The 19,806-nt window shown below is 45.4% G+C and overlaps 3 protein-coding genes across 13 annotated transcripts in view; 1 reads left to right on the top strand and 2 right to left on the bottom strand.

The window, feature by feature from the left end:
- Nucleotides 1-1,296: 1,296 nt before the first annotated feature.
- LOC120902717 (probable cationic amino acid transporter) lies at nucleotides 1,297-13,634 on the bottom strand. The gene is made up of 10 exons (XM_040311696.1): nucleotides 12,752-13,634; nucleotides 12,639-12,664; nucleotides 8,635-8,798; nucleotides 8,304-8,498; nucleotides 6,551-6,777; nucleotides 6,168-6,322; nucleotides 5,630-6,018; nucleotides 4,964-5,569; nucleotides 4,725-4,898; nucleotides 1,297-2,943 (listed from the first exon to the last, which is right to left on the bottom strand). Exons 3-10 carry the CDS (start codon nucleotides 8,786-8,788, stop codon nucleotides 2,771-2,773), a joined length of 2,073 nt encoding a protein of 690 aa, XP_040167630.1. The 5' UTR covers nucleotides 8,789-8,798; nucleotides 12,639-12,664; nucleotides 12,752-13,634; the 3' UTR covers nucleotides 1,297-2,770.
- A 947-nt stretch (nucleotides 13,635-14,581) lies between these two features.
- Nucleotides 14,582-15,907, top strand: LOC120899625 (histidine protein methyltransferase 1 homolog). The gene is made up of 4 exons (XM_040305683.1): nucleotides 14,582-14,713; nucleotides 14,779-15,221; nucleotides 15,282-15,538; nucleotides 15,640-15,907. The coding sequence occupies exons 1-4, from the start codon at nucleotides 14,653-14,655 to the stop codon at nucleotides 15,794-15,796; spliced, it is 918 nt and encodes a 305-aa protein (XP_040161617.1). The 5' UTR covers nucleotides 14,582-14,652; the 3' UTR covers nucleotides 15,797-15,907.
- Nucleotides 15,908-16,390: 483 nt separating this feature from the next.
- The window catches only part of LOC120899623 (rap1 GTPase-activating protein 1), a 161,100-nt gene continuing 157,684 nt past the window's right edge, over nucleotides 16,391-19,806 (bottom strand). For all 11 annotated transcript variants that reach the window (XM_040305672.1, XM_040305675.1, XM_040305674.1 and 8 more), the window contains one exon: nucleotides 16,391-19,755. In XM_040305672.1, the coding sequence (XP_040161606.1) occupies nucleotides 19,615-19,755 (141 nt within the window). In that variant the 3' untranslated portion in view covers nucleotides 16,391-19,614. The remainder of the gene's footprint in view (nucleotides 19,756-19,806) is intronic.

Raw genomic sequence — 19,806 nt, forward strand, 5'->3', positions numbered from 1 at the left:
CAAGGTGCATCGGTTGAGTGGGGGTGTTAAAGTGAGCAACCTCTGCTTAACTATTGCTTATTCGGATGTCACTTTGACATTTGGACTTTGTTCATTGGGAACGCATTTCTCTCTTTTAGGTTGGCAGTCATGCCGTTAATCTTGATTCATTGAACTTCTCCTTTTTCCTGTACTTTTGTAGCGACAAGTCGCATATCGTTTTTGCTTCGATAAATACAATTTTAGATTGTGATCAAGGTGGATTTAAAAATATCAGGACTCTAGTGCATTTTGACAATTCGTCACTTGACGTAAGGTCTCCAGGATTCAAACTTTGTTTACATTAATTATATTTGTTCATATAATTTATCCACCCCATTTTTTCGAATAAATATTCTTTAAAAATATATTTTGGACTTTGTGAGTGCTTATTTAACATTGAAACATACATTAAAGTGTGTTATTTTGAGTTATTCTGTGAATTTATTCTAGAATTCTTTGTGTTTTCGACATTTTTGATGATAAAAATTAAGAATACATTATTTTTTTCAATTTTTACATTAATTCCCCATTATCTACGAGCCGCATGGACAATTTACTTGAGATTAGAACTCATGCTAGCATGATTTAAATTTCGTGCATAAACAAATCATCAAATCTTTTGTTAATATATTACGTTTTTTCGATAAAATCAATAGACACATTAAAATGCACATAATAACAAAGAAATCTGTTATATTTGCTAAGCTTTGTGTGCGGAAACCAATGGTCAACGGTTCTAAAATGACGTAAAGTCCCTCAACTATGGCGACCCCCCAAAGGCCCTAATCCACCACCTGATATTTTTAATCCACCTTGATTGTGATACATAGTTTTTTACCCACACTACGACACATCATCCAAAACAGCCATTGGAATTCACACGCATACATCAACAAATGATCGAATCCACTCCTGTCATTTCGTTTTCATTTTTCTACAGCACGGCTGTCAAATTGATCGGGATAAGCCCACCTGTATAATAAACCCACTTTGGTATCTGCGAATCGTTGTAACTCGAGGAGGTCGTAACTCGGAGGACGCCTGTATTTGCATAGACCCAGGACGTAGGATCACATACACTTTTCGTTGCCACTAGTTTTGTAACTTGGGTGGAGCTGCTTTAAGCCCACTGTCATCAAGCCGTTCAAATTTCAACGAAACTCAACGAATTCAACGAAACAAAAAATAGTAGATCAAAAGTTTGTTTACCTTAGAACGGATGTGCTGCGCGCGGAGCGGTAAAAATTCTCTTCAAAATCTCCCTCTGAACAGGTATTTAGTAGCTTAAGGAACACTTTATTTTAAATCATCCTTTTATACAGTACAGCGGTAACACACACCAAATTGGAGGAAAAACAGTTCCATATACAACTTTCCACAAGCACAGCAGACTGTTTTGTGAGCTCACGGCTCAGTATAGGGGATGGCGAAGATGAATCTTATTCGAAACCACTCAGAAACATGCAGAGCTAGCGAGAAGAATGATTAAAATAGCGTTTCCTCCATCCTCCGTCTGTCTCTCTGTGTCGTGTAATATTGCCCACCGAGAAGAAAGTCCCTCTTACCCGGAAAACCATATAGTAAACCGATTCTCTTTTCTGTTATTGCCTTCCACCGTGGCACTTTCTATTCTAATGCTGCTTCCCCCATTCCCCCCAAAAAACCGTTTTCTACTAACAAATGCTACTTTTCGCCTGTCCCCTTTAGCTTCTCCTCAAAAAATGCTTTAAAACAACTACGCAACTACGCGACTCGACACTTGCACTAAAGCCTTCCGGTTGTTGCAAAAATATATATATTTTTATCACCTTCCGGCATTCTTTCCGGGACTATCTGGTCTCTACCATCCAGCTTCAACTACGGAGGCTGCCGCAAAAAAGAGGCTGCAGAACTGTTTTGCAAAATGCGAACCGAAAACCTCGCAACCGCACGCGCTATCTACTAGTACTACAATCATTGGTTTTGCTGAAGGCCGCACAAGTTAGGCTCGAGAGAGTGATTTGATTTAAAAGAGAATACATCGGAATAGCTTTGGTTTGGCTTTTTCTATCTCTACTGAAAATTGTTGGGCCGGTTGTTCATTCAAAAACAAAAGCACTATTTGAATTGTTCGTTGTGTAAATGTCAATTTTTCTGTATCTATAATTGACGGAGGCTCACATTCGCTCAACGTCGACCCATTCCTGCCCGTCTTGCTCTGTAACACGCGGTTTTAGAATATTGCAAAAAGAGGGAAACTTCTAATCTACCATCTGCCTAGTACTACCCTTCTTCCTACTTCAGGAGGCATTCACTCGTATTTCCTTTGGTTTTTATCGTATCACATTCACATATATATGCAATCATTGCCTATTTTTTTCAACGACGACTCCCTCCGGGCTCCGGGAAATGGGCATTTCCGGTGGGAGTCAATGGAACGGATGGATGGTTGTTACACACAAACACACACTCACGTACATGACATACACACACACATACACACACATTCACAGAGATTTAGGTACGAAAACACTGGAACGTGATCATCCATCCTCTGCTCTATCGATCGTTCGATCGTTGATCACCGCATCTTCCAACCCGTTTCCGATGACGGTGGAAGCACCTCACTCTCTCTCGCTCTCTCTCGCTCTCTCTACACCGCCACACCACAATGGGCTGCAGTGGTGGTGTGTTCCTCGATCCATCAGTCAGTCCATTCCTCGACCGTGTCCTCGTCCTCGAACAGCTCGCTATCGGTCGAGTCCGAGTGTCAGCTGTGCCCGGCAATGCGCGCCTGAATGATGGCTCCCTTCGGTGGGCGGGGTACGCGAATGGTAGTCGTCTTGGTGGTGGACACGCTCGTGATGAGTGTTGTTTGGCCGCTGCCCGGTCGGTCTAAGCAGAGGCAGCACCAGGTGTCGCAGCGGATGAAGAGAAACAGTCCTGTTTTTTGGGGGTTATTAAAAAAAGCTATTATTAAGTTGCTTGTTTTGTCGTCTCAGAATTCCTGAAATCCGTTAAAAAGATGTTTCAGAGAGTCAGTCGAAGCTATGCCTTAAGACTGCATCCCTATCAGATGTTCCTTTGATGGCTGGTAAGTCACTGAAGAGCAATTTTAAATTCCTAATCAGCCTAATGATCATCATTCGTTCTTCCAACCAGAAGACCTTGTTAACCAATATTGTCGTTTCAGAATTCCTGAAATCCGTTTGAAAGATATCTCAGAGAAGCAGTGACAGGTATGTTCATCAAGATAGAATTCCTACCAGATGTTCCTTCAACTCCTGGTAAGTCACTAGATCTTTCAATTCCCAATCCGCCTAATGATCATCTTTCATTCTTCCAAGCAGAAGACCTTGTCAACCAACTGGAGATAAGCGAGTAGGATCCCCCCAACAACTCTAACGGCTAGATGCTTTATTCGTTGTTTGCCAATCTGCCGATACGATCACACAATAGGTATCTAGTAGAATATTTCCTTCTGGATATCTCGCCCAACATCTTACTGTACGATTTCAACCATATCTATCTGAAGCTGGATATCGACGGCTTTGCAAGGCAGTGAGATGAGCATTGCCTTGCAGTCCGATAGCAAATGTATTGAATGTATACCGGTGACGAGGATGCCAAGGTGTATCTCTGGGACGGTCAACTCCAAGCTTCGCTCACGCATCTTCAAGCATAGCTCCTGTGTAATACAGCCTGTTTATCACATAACCAGGTGGAGCTACTGATCCGGGAGTAAGCCCGAACGGAGGGATAAGATGCTTAGCTAATGCAGCTGTTATCCAAGCAGATGATCGCAGTGCATTGAATGGGTGGACTGGTGTTGTATAGTTCAGTCTTTGTGGCAGCTTGCTGGAGACGTGTTCGCCCGGTGTTTCGAGGTAAAGACCAAACTGACGGTGGCAACATCAGCGACCCTGTCAACAACAAATCCAAACTTACGCTACGCGCGACGTACAGATGTACCTGTACTTTTGAAGTCGTCTCAGAATTCACCTATCTTGGGTCAAAGGTCAGCGACGACAATAGCATGGTGGTTGAGTAACGCGCAAGGTTGATGGCTGCCAACCGGACATTCTACAGCCGAAAAACGAAGCTGGCACTATATAGCACCTATATAGTACCGGTATGAGTACCGGTACGCCAACCATACGCCTCTGAGACATGGACACTGTCTAAATCTGACGAAACCCTCTTAGACGTGTTTGAGAGGAAGATGCTTAGAAGCATCCTTGGCCTCGTATGTGAGGAAGGACAATGGATGAGCCGTTATAACGATGAGCTATACGAACTGTACGGCGATCTCACTGTCGTGCAGCGTATCAAGCTCGCCAGGCTCCGGTGGGCTGACCTTGTTGTACGCATGGAAACGGACGACCCAGCCCGTAAAGTCTTTTTAGGCTATCCACAAGGACAGCGAAGGCGTGGTAGGCCCAAATTGAGGTGGCAGGATGGCTGGCTGATGGGGAATAACGGATTGGCTGACGAAGGCGCTAGACCGTGAGAGGTTTCGGACATTCCTGAGACAGGCCAAGACCGCAAAGCGGTTGTAGCGCCGGATAAGTAAGTGAGCAAGTGAGTCACTCCTGAATATAACGTATCTTGAGACAGCATCTTCCGACGAAATACCTGATTGTGCATCCGTACATGCGACGGCGCTGGCACTACAAGATGCTGCAACTGTTTCTAGTGGGTCAAATCTCTTGTCAAATACTAACCTGCCAGAAACCATAGCAACAACGCTGGCCACGACTGTGCAAAGGAGGCCGAGAACAGGATGAACGATGCGAGCACAGTTAGCACGCAGCTCATCAGGGCCGGCGTTGCCGACGTGGAGCTTGCCTGATCATACCGCGGGAAGAGCAGCAGAATTGTTGCTGGAATGAAAACCACTAAAACAGAAAAAAATACCAGGTAATTTCGTATTAAATAAAAATCGGAAAGGTTCTTTACATACCATTAACTCCAGCAATGATCATGATCGTATCCCACAGCATCAAACCGGACGCGGTTATCACACTCCCCAGTACGATTAGCACAATGAAGATGATGGCAAGGTACCAGCTGTTCGCGGTCGGCAACCGCAACGTGTCCCCATCGGACGTGTACCCTGCCGTCGAAACGGTCACCTTCTGCCTGTACTCATCCACAATCGCATCAATGTCCGTCGAGCTGTCCTCACTGTCCATGTTTTCCGGCTTGGCCAGCGCAATACACTCAATGTCGGAGATCTGATCGGACAGCACCGTTGACTCCACCGTCCCGGGTGGGCTGTGTGGTGGGCCCTTCGGTGAGGATGGTTCACCCAGCAGCAACCACTCCCGTTCGTGCTCCTCCCGACTGCCACCGTTCAGCGTGTGTGACATACCACCCCGACTGCCGGGCAGAACGTGATGCGCCAGGGCGGCTTTCGTTGAGGAGCAAAAGTTGGACGACTTAAAGCACCACAGACTGGAGCGACGACTGTGTGCAGTTCGTAGCCCGTTGGTGGGGTTTGCCTGTCCGGAAGTGGAGGAAGATCGATTGCCCGTGTTCAACCGACTGTAGCCAAGGCTGGACTCATCTGCAAACGAAAAAAACAGGTGAGTTACAAAAGGAAAATCACATCCAAAACCTTGCTTACTTTGCTGGGCGAGATAGTGCGGACGAAACGGTAGATAAAGAAAGTGAAACGATCGAAGCAGCGTCGCCAGCACACTGCTTGCGGCCAGTATGTAGGTGAGATTTTCCAGCGGACAGGCAAAGGCCAGCATCGCGCACAGACTACCCCCAGTAAAGATGGTTAGGGTCGGGCTGCCACTGTCCCGGTTTTCGTAACCGATCTGTTTCGCCAGAATGCGCCAATCGGACGTGGTTAGCTGCACGATTTCGGTGTACATCTCGGGAAACAGCTCCAGTAGGGCACCGGAACAGGTGAGCACGAGCAGACAGGCAACGGCCGGGATGAGCTTGTGAAAGTCCTTCAGCTCCAGGATGGACAGTATCGGGACGGCTTCATAATCGTGGCTAGAGCTGCAGAGAGTTAGAGGTTTACGGTTAATTGAAAACAGACGGAGCCGAACCCCCTTTTCGAATGTCTTAATTGGTTGTCGTCATCAAATTTATCGCCCTATTGGCAGTGTTTGTGGGGCAAGTGATGAGGTAGTATCGTGCACACTAACCTGAATTTTATCAGCATCGTTAAGCACGCGCCGACTAGCTCGGTCGATAGTAAAACTAGCAGAATAACGACCAATCCCAGGAGACGTTTGATGTAATTACCGTTTAGTAAATCGTTCGAGTAAGTGAACGTTGACAGTGCCGTCCCGGAAAGGAGCTGCAAAAAACGAGCAACGACCAAAGCCAGCGAAAACTTCATTAGCCAGCTTTCTTTTCTCACCCTCGCCCTCCGTTACAACACGATAAGATAGCACACACAGCGCGTGGTGGAGGGAGAAAGAGCGAGGTAAAAAACGACCTTACCGTCGTCGGTCGTGTGCGGTCGGTACTTTCGTTCGCACTAGAAGAAGCACGCTCGTCCCGGTTCACGCTTAATCTCACTTACCCCGACGATTCCTTTCGGCAGTATTGGCTCGGTACGGAACAGGGCCGGATTGCCGCGCAGCCCCGTAATGATGACAATCAGTGTGCCGACGAGCAGCACGCCTGCCGTCATCAGCAGCCCAAAGATTCGGGTGTTTTCCAGCCCGAGCATAAACATGCCGGTTACGATAAAGATGACCACCACACCGATTACGTCCGGCCAGGGTTCGTTGGCGGGCGAGTTACGTCCTTTTGTTTTTGCGGTGCGAGAGGAGAGGGGAAAAACAAAACAGACCAGCTTAAATTAACATCTCCATCCGATGTTTCATTGGAAAATGAAATGAAGCGACGAGGATCCCAGGGGTTAATTAAACATTCACACGCGCGTGCTCTCTGCTCTCTGCTCGGTATGCGAAGGCACAAGCGAGGTATGAAATTATGTGACAGGCACAATGGCATGGGATTGCGGCGAGGTGGTGGCGATACAACAATAATGTATTCAGTTTAAAATTACAAGGCCATTCATTCGTGTGAGAAAGAAGCGTAAACAAGGGAATCGTAACTTTTATTGTGCAAAAGCAAAGGTTTGTTGTTTCAATTGCATACTTTTAGGCGTTTTTTTTAAAGTGGTACGTTTACCGAGCTGTTAAATTTGCCTAAAAGTATGCAATTCACAACGCAGACTGGGTATCACGTAGCACTTTTTCTGTTAGCTTCCAGGAAATTAATTGTCACATTGCTTTCAAAAGCCTAAAACCCCACCTTTTCTGCTTTTGTGGTGCAAATTCCCAGTAAAGAGGCAAAATCTTCCCTTCCCTCGTACAAAGAGAGCGTGGGGTGGAAACTGCGAAATCACTCACAGAATTAATTGCCCGAAATCACTTTGAATGTGGATCATGCTCATGCTTCAACGCTTCTGTACCTTTTGCGCACTTTGCCGTATTTTGCTCGGTTGCGTATAGCGTTTGCGTTTAGTGATTAACCACCGCCACCGGTGTAATCCTCTCGGGACGGTCGGAGACCGGAACCGTTTAAAAAAAGCCTTTGCTCTGACTGTTGCTTCCCATGCCGTTGCGTTGCCATGGTGAAGGTGGAAAGGCAGATACCAAACTCACAAAGCAACAAACAAGCTTTGTGTGTATGTGTGGGGGGAAAACCACCAACCAAAGCGGGTTTGTTTTGTTACGCAGATTGCATACAGTGCCCCAGTGCCTTCAGTCCGATGCGCCCTACGGTATGCAATACGCCCAACAAAATAACGCTTTTGGGTGTTTTGAAAACGCTGTTTTTTGTGCTTTTTCTATTTTTCGGCCGTCGAAGTGGGCGAAGCATCTTTCTAAGAGGACATTTTTGAAGTTTCACCTATTTATATCCCCCCCCCACCACCGTCATGGTTAAATTTTGTTGAAAGGAAAATGAAATTTTCTTCTCTCCCAGCACGTCCTTTCGGCTTGGGTGGGATAGACTTGGCGGTGCGTCGGCACTGCTTACGTAAATTTCATTATAACGCAATCATTGTTAAACCAGCATTAAACCGTTTACCGTCGCTCGTCAACAGTCTTTCGCCGTCTCTCTCTTTGATGAACGATGAGTGCGCCTCCAGCATGCGTCACAGTTGGCTGTGGCTGTTGGAAGCAATTTGTCACGGACAAGATTCTGGTCCAGCGCTGCCTCGTCCATGGCTCCCACCTCCACTCGAGAGCAATTTCTCACTTCGGAGAATATGAGCCTGTCGCGGACGACACATAAGGACCCATATACACACATACACTTACCTAAAATATACATCCTCGCCAGCCCGCCGGTCATGGCGTCAAGGCAGGAGCTGAGCGTACGCACCAGCACGGCACAGGCCGAAAACAGGGCCAATATGTCCATCCACTTCGCCAGAAACAGACAGAAGAAGTCGACCCGGTGCGTGGTGCGAATGTACGAGATCTGTAGCGATTTGATGCCCGATTTGCACGTGCCTGGAACAGCAGAGGAGAGGAAGAAGTATGTGAGGTGTAGAGAAATGCGAGCCCCTCTCGAATCGAACAGCCGAGTCGTATGATTTGCTGACAGGTCGGTGTGGTCGCGTGTGTTGCGTGTCGTGTGGTTACTTACCGGCCAGGGCGGCGTACAGGGCGGCGAGCGCCATCCCTATCATCAGGCCCGGACCGCCCGCCTCATTGTACGCGATCAAGTGTGTCAGGATGAGCGTGCCCACCATCCACCGGCTGCCGGTTCCGCTGACGACGCACTCGAACAGATTCGCCATCGGGAAATCGCTGCCAACCGACGCCACGCGAGGGAGAACGAGAAACAAGAAACGTGGGATAAAATATGTTTTAAAGCATTCTTCCCGCATCCCCAACAACATTCCACATTTTGAACAGGGAGACAGGTGAGGGATGGGGAGGCGGTATGCTTTAAGGACGTTAAGTAATGTTATGCATGAACGTGAAACGGTCGACCCGGGCACGAAGACGAACCGGTCGCCGGGACGGATCGGTTTACACTTTAGGTACACACGTTCACAAAGGCAAAGAGGCACGCGAATCGTTAGCGTACAGCAGAGCGGATGTTTTGCATTATGGCAAGGTTGTTTGATGTAAACCAGGGACCCTGGGGTGGAACGAGACGCAGCAGACGAAAAGAACAACAGCACTCGTATTGAATGTCAGGTGGTAGCGCGTAAGGTATTGGAGCGATTGGTTGGCTGGTTTGTTGGCTGAGTGTCTTAGCGAAACGAAATAATGAATACGAAATGCAAAGTTGAAGGACCGAAGGGCGAAAGGATCGAGTGACTTTGCCCACAACCCGTTGGTGTACTTGTTGATAGATTTTGGGAAACACATATCTCTCTCCTCGAAAATGGTCCAATTTGGGAGTTTATTTTGTAGACTAAGCGCCTGAAGGTATGCAAGGTGATTTTCTTTTAATTTTTAAAATATTTTTTTGTAACTTTTAGCTTCACAATCTCGTTATAATAATGATTATTGTGAATTGTTTCAAGTAATATGTAAACTACAAAAATCCCTTTGCAAATTGCTCTTCCTATCATAAAATGTTTTACAACAATTTACAAAACCCTCTGTCGGGATAAATTGAAACAGCAGAAGATTGGACCTCTGGACTTCAACATTAAATTAAGCATAGCTAAGGGACAGCAACATACGAGCATCGTCCGGAATCGTTCTAACAAACAAGCCCCACTTAAAACACTTGTTTCGCCTTAATGTATGCAGCTCGCACAGCAAAAGCATCAACGTTGTGTTTTCCGTACAACAGATTGGCCATATGTTACATGCTTAACAGCTTGTTAAGAGCAATTATTAACATAGATACCATGTTTGGTATCTATGGACCCTTGTGAGAAGCATACGACGAACTAATTCCACTGAGTTGAGTAACTTAGTGGGAGAGGAAAGTATGACTAAATGGGTGTCATAACAAGCTACGCAAAGGTTCAGAATTTGGAACAATTATTTAACATCTTTTCTACTGGCTCTAAACACTCTGAACTTTAGTATCATTATAACTTTGAAGCAAATTTTCGTAGAAAAATGCTACTAGACGATCCTCCCTCCTGAAGTGTCGTCTCTGATGGTATTAAGGATTAGCTACAGAGCGAGAGAGTAGCAAAATAGTGCCCAGGCAGAGGTGGTATTATTGGCTTAAGCATTGCAACGGAGCAACACTAACTCGTTGGCACGGCTTGACTCGGTCCGGCTTGAGGATTCCATAACATACGGCGTGGATTAAACCTTCCGATTTCGATCGTACGTTAGATGCGATACGTTCTAGGAATTCTTTTAACTTTAAGCAAATGTTATTGATGTAGCCGTTACTTTGGAAGGAAAGCAAATCCCAGCAACTTGCTCTACGGTGAAGCATTTTGTTTGAGCTAGACACGCCAACATTTATAGCGACACACGCTCGAATATAAATTCAATTGGCAAAGGTCTCGCTTCCCTCGCCCTTCCAAAATAGCAAACTCGCCTCGAATAATGAGAAGCAAAATCGATCGACTACTGTGCCCCTTCATAGCGGTACAAAACAAATCCTGGCTATAGCACAGGTTGTTTTTATTTCACGCAAAAAACATAAGAATCGAGCAACATTAGGGCCTCGTAATTCTTGCCCCGCTGCCCGGTTCCCCCCGAAAAGGGGGGTCCGTTCCACTCGTAGCTAATGAGCTCGGGCACGAAAACCAGACCCGCAGGTCGCATGCGAATATACTTTGTCCTTCGGTGAAAAGAAAACTCGTCTCCGAAAACATTTATCACACCGGGGTCCGGCGGCTATTTAGACCGTGTTTGAGCAAAGCGTACATTCCGCACAGACACGGAACCGCCAGAGCTTTACTTTCGGTAAAGCACTCGACTCTCGATTTTTACCAATCGTCAGGCTCGTCAGCTACATTGACAACATAATTAGCTAAGGTTTCTATGCTGACAGGCCTGTGCGACTGCCAGTTTTGTGCCGGTGAGATCGATTTCCAAACAACAAGTGAAAGGTGTGTTGCTGTACACCACAGGTTGGGCTGCACAATTCGGCAACAGTTTGGCCACCGCGTGCCTTGATGGCAGCCACTGACAGGCAATGTAATGTACTCTGTAATGTAGCGACAACCGCACGGGCAGCATGGTAGCAGGACGAAACGAAGACAAATGATCCTGCTTTGTGTTGGAGTTTTGGTGGAGCTGGTTGAGGTCGAGATCCGTAACAAGTCGCTTTTGCACGTGACGATTGATTTCTTATTTGTTGCTTCCCGGGCCGGGGAAAGAAACAGTAACGTCCTTTGTGTTAGAATACAGCTACAGAGAGAAAAAAAAACCTTTTTTATCGGGATTCTTTAGTACACAATGTACGTCCTACTGGCGTGGGATATTTCATACCGGTTTGTCACGAATTTTGCTTTGCCAGTTTTGTTTTTGATTGCCCCACCCTCGGAACGGTACAGTTGGGTGCGGTGTGGCACAATAGTAGACACGACCTGACCAAGCTGTTAAAGCCATAAAAAGCATGTTTTAAGCTGAGTGGTGCATACCTTTAGGCGTTTTGATTTGTGATTTATGAGCCGGAATTCTTTTTTAGTAGTAGGACCTTCGGGGATCTGAATAAATCAATCGAAATGCGTATTTAGCTATTTACAAACATAGAACAGGACGGCAAAGGTAAATCTTAATCATTTTTTGTGGTCTTTTAGAGAGCCTGAAGGTATGCAATATACCCTTCATATATCATTTTTTCATGCATAATTATTATTTAAAACAAATTAAATTACGTATTGTTAGCAAATGTTACAAACCGCAAAAGCGTTTAAATGATAATATTTTAGGCATTTTAAGTAACATTAATATCATCTCCGCATACAAAAACACAATTCAAAGTATTAAGGGAAAAATCCTATTGACAAAACGCCGTAAGTCATGCAATCTGCATGATGAAACTGCTTTCACGTGCGCTCTTGGTGGCAATTTGTAGCTGTTCCTTTCTTATAAAAGCATTTCATTCCGAGAATTAATGATTCTACATTTTTATACGAAGACTCGATGTTCAATTCAAAGCTCTCGTCTCGGTTGCGCTGAGCGTACAAAGCGCCTGTGGGTATGCAAAGTACTTATGAAAACACAAAGGTACCGCTTTGGACGGAATCAGTGTAGTATACTTTTAGGCGTTCTTTATTGTGCTGATGCGGTAAAAAACGATCCAAAACAAGTGCTGCAAGGAAAATTGAAATAATAAACATGTTTCAACATAAACTCACGTAGAAAAACGGCCAACAGATAATGCTTCCTACTGCGTCCCCGACATCACGTAACATTCCCCCCACCGCCTTGCAGGAAAGCTTTTTGAACCCAAAAAGCAACTATCGCAACACTCGCGCGCAGACACCCACAAAACAGGGAACAAAAAAGCAACAACATTGCCACCCTGCCCTCCATTGTTCGCCCTACCACCCTCCTCCAGGGGTCCTGGTCACATACGCCGAAAATCGATCGATAAAGATTATACGAGTAGTTTTCCGTGCCCTCGGGCATAGAGAGAGCTTAGCCAATTCTGCTTCCAATTCGTACTAGTTTGAAGGGGGAAGTTGTTCCCTCTTTCCGATTGTTACTTACTTGCTTAATTGCGTCGTCTAGTGGGGCTTGGAAAGATTGCAGTGGAAAAAAACGGCGAACGGCTTAGGAGTTGTAAACAATAGAAGAAGATACGCAAAAAAGGGCTCACTCACTCACGATCCAATCAATTGACGCCGCACACTATTGATCGACTTTGACTATTGGCTTATCAAACACACATACACCGTCACCGCCACCGCCATTAATCTCTAGTGTAAATGGAACGATATCGAATCGAAGCCACCGCCACACAGAAACACACAAGCCCCCCGATACGGTCGATTGTTTCCTGCTGCGCCCAACGAAGGCATGGAAAAATTACACTTCCACTGTGAAATGACCGGTTTACGGTAACGAGCAAGAGAGCGACACACAACCTCACACACTGCGATGACGACAGCCTGACGATGCTCGGGTTCAGGACGACGTACGGTAAAAATCACGTACCAATCACGCCCGATTGATGGGGTTTTGTTGTCGTTGGTTTTGTTCCTCACTGGCCCACCCCTCCCCCCTCCGGGTGTGTCCGGGTGGCCTAATTGTCGTTCGAACACGTTCGACGTGTCTCCGTCGCTCCGAAGTGGAAAAAGCGATCAAACACTTCTTGAGGACATATCGGGGACACGCTGAAAGGCGCTGAACCAATCAATAGTCCGTGAAACGGCAGGCCAGCAGCCCCGAGCTATGACTTTGCATTGTTTGCCCTTCCTCTCAGGGGGGCAAGTATCAGTCGACCAGTATCAGTAGCAATCTCGTTTCCCGTGTACCAGTTCCGGTTAGCGGAATTAGTTCTTTACCCCCCGATCGGTGGTGGGGGGAGAGAAATCGTTTTTTCGTTCTTGGTTAACCACCTCCCCAGCACTGCACAAACACACGCAAACACACACTAACAGCGCCGTGGCTAGGAAACGGACGGAGAAAAACTCCCGCACGAATTGGTCCCCGTGCTGGACGGGCGATGACCACGTTACGCGCTCGCTCGTTCCGAACTAAAGACCGACCAGGCGAAACACCGTGCGACACACGGTGTAGCCTACCTTCGGGCGTTTGTTATGAATCGGAGCCACGACACGACGATCGGGAAAAAACACACAGCGGCACGTCGTTTCGCTCGGACGCGACTGCGCACAATGGTGACGGCTTGTGTTTGAACAAGAGAGAGAAAAAAAAACCGGAAACGACCTGGACGGCTTGCCGCCAGTCCTGTCTGCCTAGTAGTTGACCAAATTTTGTGCCTGCCGGATCGGTTGCTGACGTCCGGTCACAGGTCAGCACAGCCATTGCCAACCCGATTTGTCCCCAAACAACGAGCAACGCAATTAATTAAATAATGTACCGCGTGTGCGCTTTGTTTTTCGGTGGGGTGGAGGGCTGGACCGTCTGCTGATTTTTGGGTTGAACCGGGTGGTTACTGTGTTGGGTGGCGTGCATTTAGGCGGTTTGGCGGACGGGTTTCGACGCTGCACGCCTGCGCTACCTCTTGCTGTGCGCTGGTTGCCTAATAAAATGAATAAATTTTTGAAACACGTTGTCCATGAGAAAGGTGATAAGATAATGGGAGATAACTTTTTTTTTTCTTTTCTAACGGCCCCGTGTTATTGGTGTGATTCCGTGCAAAATGGTTGTTTGGGGGTTCTATGCGCTCTGAACGCCTTAAGGTATGCAATATGATGTTTCACTGAAGATGGTTTGAATTTTTGGTTTCATTATTTACTCCCTTATTGATTATAAAGTTTTTTTTACAGATATTTAAGTCAGCTTATTTAATTATTCCGAAGGATTGTATAATTCATGACAAAATGTATTCAGATTATCACCACAAAAGCCTTAACAGTCACTTTCAAACAATCCTGTACGAACGTTGTTTGTAGGTTTCAATCATTTCAATCCGGCTTGAGCAACTGTCATCCCGGTCGACTTTCAGCCCCTCTCGCTCTCGCAATGTTTACAAACAGTGTGCCTCTCTCAAATCACCGCCGTGTCTTTGCACGTGCTTTGCTAGTGTTGCTCCGAAATGTTTAAATTTTCTTTCCAAGTTGAGCCGGAAGACAAATCACCATCAACCACATCGAAGGGTGAGGCAATATAAACAATCCAAAAGAGGTTCAAGTGTTTTTACGTCCTTTTTACATTGTTTTAGATGAGGAAGCGAAACCAGAATCCAGCACAGAGGAGAGCAAATCAGCTGTGAAGGGAGACAGTGATGTGTACCCTTGCGAGGAACTTGATTTTGAGTCCTCACAAACCAACAAAACTGCTGTCAATCCAGATGTAACGAGTACCTTTACACCGGGAGCGGAGCTAGCGATCGATTACCTTAACCATCTTGCCCTCCTGGATGAAACCTTCACGGACGATATCGTGACGGCCGAAACGGACCACTCGGACCTGATACCGAACCGGTACGAGGGTGGGCTGAAGGTGTGGGAATGTACGTACGATTTGGGAGAGTTTTTATCCGCATGCGAGGAAAGGCGGTCCGAGTTTGGCGGGAAGAAGGTGCTGGATCTTGGCTGTGGTGCAGGCCTGCTCGGTATCGAGGCACTGCTGCTGGGCGCCAGCTGTGTACACTTTCAGGATTACGTACGTCATCGAAAGAAGTCTTTTGAAAGACGCATTTTTAATTCGTTTCTTTGGTTTTAGAACAAGGATGTACTGACGAAGCTAACGATGGTCAACTACGACCTTAACTGTCGCTCGTCAACGGAAAGTGACGAGTCGAAGGAGCAGAAGAGTACACCCGTGGAAGTGAAATTCTTTTCCGGCGATTGGGGCAGCTTTACGGAAAAGTACAACGAAACGTACGATCTGATACTTACCTCGGAGACGATCTACTCCACCCAGAACTACGCCAAACTGCTGCAACTGTTCGACCGGAAGCTGGAGCCTAGTGGCGTTGTGTATCCTTTTCTCAAAAGTTCCACGTTTTTGCACGACGATTTTCTTTCATTTCTTTCAGTGTTCTAAGATATTTTCCTTAACTCAGGCCTTCACTACTCAGATATTTAGCAGCAAAGACGTACTATTTCGGTGTCGGCGGCGGTGTCCGTCTGTTTGAGCAAGCGATCGACGCGGACGGTCGCTTCCGGCACGAGGTCGTGTGGAAGTGTTGTTCCGGTGTGAAGCGCGAGATTGTTCGAATCACCCGGAAGCTCTAGCAGTAGTCACTTCCGATGACTGTTGAAAATGGAGAAAAGGAAAAATTCGAACAGCACAGAAATTGTTTTTGAAAGATATATTTAAAATATATACTCTACTAATGTCCGTAAGTTTAAGTTGTAGTTTTGTTTTGTTTAGAAGTAGTGTGTGTGTGTATTTGTTTATTTTCTTTCCCTATCTCTGCCTCAATTTTTTCGAATTTTTCCCACCCATCCATATCGGTATATACGTTCTTGCTTTGCGCCCTCTTAAAAAGGTCTTTTTTTAATAATAATAAGATAGCATCTCTTTCTCTCGCTCTAACAAGGTTCTATTTTCATTTAGCTCTCTTTTCCTCTCTCTCTCTTTCTCTCTCTGTTGGTACTTTTCTTTTGTTAAAGGGGGTGTTTTTAATCCTTCTTTTTCTCTTGGGTATAACTGTTATAAATCACTCAAAACCACAAACAAATCTTTACCATAAACACGCATCTTCGGCAGCTCTCTCAATTAATGTCTCTATAATGCAAACGCATTCATCCTTCACTCTAGCCTTGTGTGTGTGTGCCACCCATCTCCTTTACATCCTGCACCAATTCACCTTCTCTACTGCTCGGTTTGAATGTAATATTTCTGTATTTTGGGATATTATTTTCATCTTGCAGAGGGTTGTTTCCACATTTACACATCGATTGAAAAGCCTTTAAAGCCTTTAACAGAGCCTTACATAGTGTGTGTGTGTATTCTTTTTTTTTTGGTTATTTTTTTCTTGCTGCTCTATAACGTGCAATTATAATCCATTTACTAAATCTGCGATCTGTGTTGTTTGCTAAAATACTTGTTTGGGATTGGATTGGGTTTTGGATGGACCACTATTACCATTTCCACAATTTCCTAAAACACTGAGAATAAGCGCCCCGCCGCCCAACACGTGGTGAAGAGCATGGTGAGGGCTTTCTGCTGCTGCCTTCCTTCATCCCACCATCATCAACAACAAGCGTCAACAGAAAGCGACAAATACTGTTTACAATGCAGGTAGGTGCTTTTTGCTCTGATGTGTAAAGGATAATAGGTGATAGGTTAGGTTCGGGGGCCAGCTTTGACACAGCTCTGGCTATTTGGCTATTCCACTAAAGCGAGCAAAACACATGCACAATGACACCGAATGACACACAACACTTACAATGAACATTCATACGCAGCCGAGCCGAGCAGGCGCCTTCGAAGGCGTTGCGCAAAAGAGTGATGTGCGCAAGCAAGAGATGAGAGAAAGAGAGACTTTGATGCTGCTGCGCGTAAACGGAAGAAAAGGGTTTTTTTACAACAGTTCCGCTATTTGAGATGGTCACAAGAGATAGAGTAAGGGAGCTTGCTTGCTTGCTTGTTTGTTTTTCGTTATGCTTGGTATCTTTTGGGAATGTTGTTAACTTTGGTATCGATTTAACATTATACTCTGATGGGGGGGGTCCCTCCCGTCTATTTTCTGGGGGGAAGGTGGATGCATTTTGAAAAAAGGAAAAATATAGTTTCGGGAGGGGGGGCGCGGGGGGATTAATGTGTACAGTGGTGGTATTGATAAAACAATTAAAAGCTAAACCCTTATCTCTACTATATTCTGCACACTGCATTTTCTACTATTTCATCCAAGATGGGTTCTTACACAGTTCTTTTCCTTTCTCATTGCACACATTGCACAAAAACACGAACTGTGTGTGGGTGGGGAGGGGGGGGGGGTCAGAAGAAAAAGGAAAATACGTAGAGGACGTAGAAAAACAGTCCATCCCAATACTCACAACACGCACAAACGCACTGTGCGGCAAAAAATGGGATTGTGGATAAATACGTTATTTTTTTCAGAAAAGGCAGTTGAGGTTTGATTTGTTTGCTGCTTTTTATCCTCGTACTCTCTCTCTCTCCTTCTTCCATCAGTTTTATCTACACCATACCATACGGAAAAAATACTATAATTGTGTAATTGTGTTCGCTCTTAAGGACGAACACAGACACACATGAAGAAGGGAGGCATAAAGTTTGTAAAAGTCGAAAAATCTCTTATCCCATACAGTAAAAAGCTTACCTAAACGTAGCTTTTCTTATTAAACTCTCTTTTAGTGTATCATCTATTTACTATACTCTAAACTTAATCAAAAAGACAAAATGGGATCCAAAGACACGTTGCGTGTGTGTGTGTGTTGGTAGCTGGCGGGCGGGCGGAGAGCTTTGTAAGGGCACAAAATTCAAATCCCCCCAAAACCGCCTCCGGCGTTTAAGTAGCCTTGTTTGAAGTAGTAGTTGAAACTGGGAAAGCACTTAAGCTATACCGCTTGCTCTATCGATCATCCTACATCAGTCTAGGCGTATTATGCACTGCGCCCCTTCTTGCGCCTGCGGTGCGCAGCTTAAAACTCATCGAGAACCCGTTTTTAGGAGAACCTGCTGCTTTTCACCACCATTTTCTGCTTTTCAACCCCGGGGGAGAGAGAGGAGTGGGTGATGGTGGTGCTGGCCTCTAGTCTACACATACATACACGCATATGCTATCACTACTTCACTAGTACTGCACTACTGAACCACTCAGTATAACAGTTTGTTGATACTGTTATATTGTGCTTTTTCTGTGTCACTCTAGAGCAGCGAACAGACTTTCTCTGTGTGTGTGTTTTTTATATGCCATTAAGGTTGCATTATTGCACATAGAAACGTTAGTGTTTTGTCTGTAATCCTCTGCACTCACACACACACACACACACACACATAGAGTTATGATTTTGTCCTTTGTGTGTCCCACCGCAGATAATTCTAAAACACGCTATACACTACAACACTACACCACTACACTCATTAGGTTTTGTTTTTGTTTTATATATATTATCTTCTTCTTTGATTATTTGGTTTCTCTTTAGCAGCTCTCAAACTCAAAAGCCCTCCCCTGCTCCTTCTCCTTCTAAAAGAGGTAAACTCTTCCCTCGCTTCAATGCTGCTGTTTCGCTGCGCTACTCTCTAAATGGTAATTGACACTTACACCACACGCAGTTTAAATGTCTTGTAGACCGTTTTTTTGTGTTTGCTTCTAAGTAGGAGAAAGCGGAACACACACAGTAAAACATTATGTGCTTGGGAGAGTGTGAGTTCACTTCGTACGTTCAAGGACAGAATGCTTTAGGCGTATCGATAGTGCATTACACATATATACAAGATACAGTCTTAGTACAAGACCATCATCCACACCGTAAAGGTGTGAGTGAGAAAAAAAACAGATCTCTCTATCATCTTCTATCCATACTGCTGCTGTCCTTTCTATCTAATTCTAACATAGTAAATACTTTTCATTACTTCTTCCTTCCACTACTAACCATTCATTGGTTTCTTTGCTCCTTCCCTTTTGGGGGATGGGGGGGGGGGGGGGATAACAAAACTAACGACTTGATAGACATCGCTCAATGCTAAAGCGAAGTAAACTGAAATAAATAGAGTGATGTTTGCAACGAAAGGTACCAGGGAACTGCTCGCTTACATGCTTGTATTTTGGGATTTTTCAAACTTGACCTCCAACATTCAATTCCTCCTTAAACTTTCAGTTTTCACGCGCACACACACACTTTCTATACACGGGTCAACGTGTAGTCGCGATCACCCGTACCTGTACACAAAGGATACTTTAGGGTAGTTTTTTTTGTTTTTAACACAAAGGGAAAAATAACGAACAGAAAACAGAAGGGAAGTGGTGTACTGTACACAAAAGCATAGGCGATACAAAAACAAACAACTCGTCCAGTAGAAGATCCTGCTTCCTGTGGCATGTCGATGTGTGTATGTGTGTCTGTTTTTTTATGTGGAGCCTTTAGATCGGATCGGCCACGGCAGTCGGTAGACACTCCTTAAGCAGGTCGCGCAACCGAAGGATCTCTTTGCCGGCGGCGGCCAGGTCACCCTGTAGCGATAGTTCACGTTCACGTAGACGCTTGATGTCACGTTGGCAGGTCTAAAAAAAAGGAGGAAGGGGACACACGTTAAAAGGACTGTCCATGTCTAA

The sequence above is a fragment of the Anopheles arabiensis genome, chromosome 3 (assembly GCF_016920715.1).
Source record: "Anopheles arabiensis isolate DONGOLA chromosome 3, AaraD3, whole genome shotgun sequence".
Taxonomy (NCBI): domain Eukaryota; kingdom Metazoa; phylum Arthropoda; class Insecta; order Diptera; family Culicidae; genus Anopheles; species Anopheles arabiensis.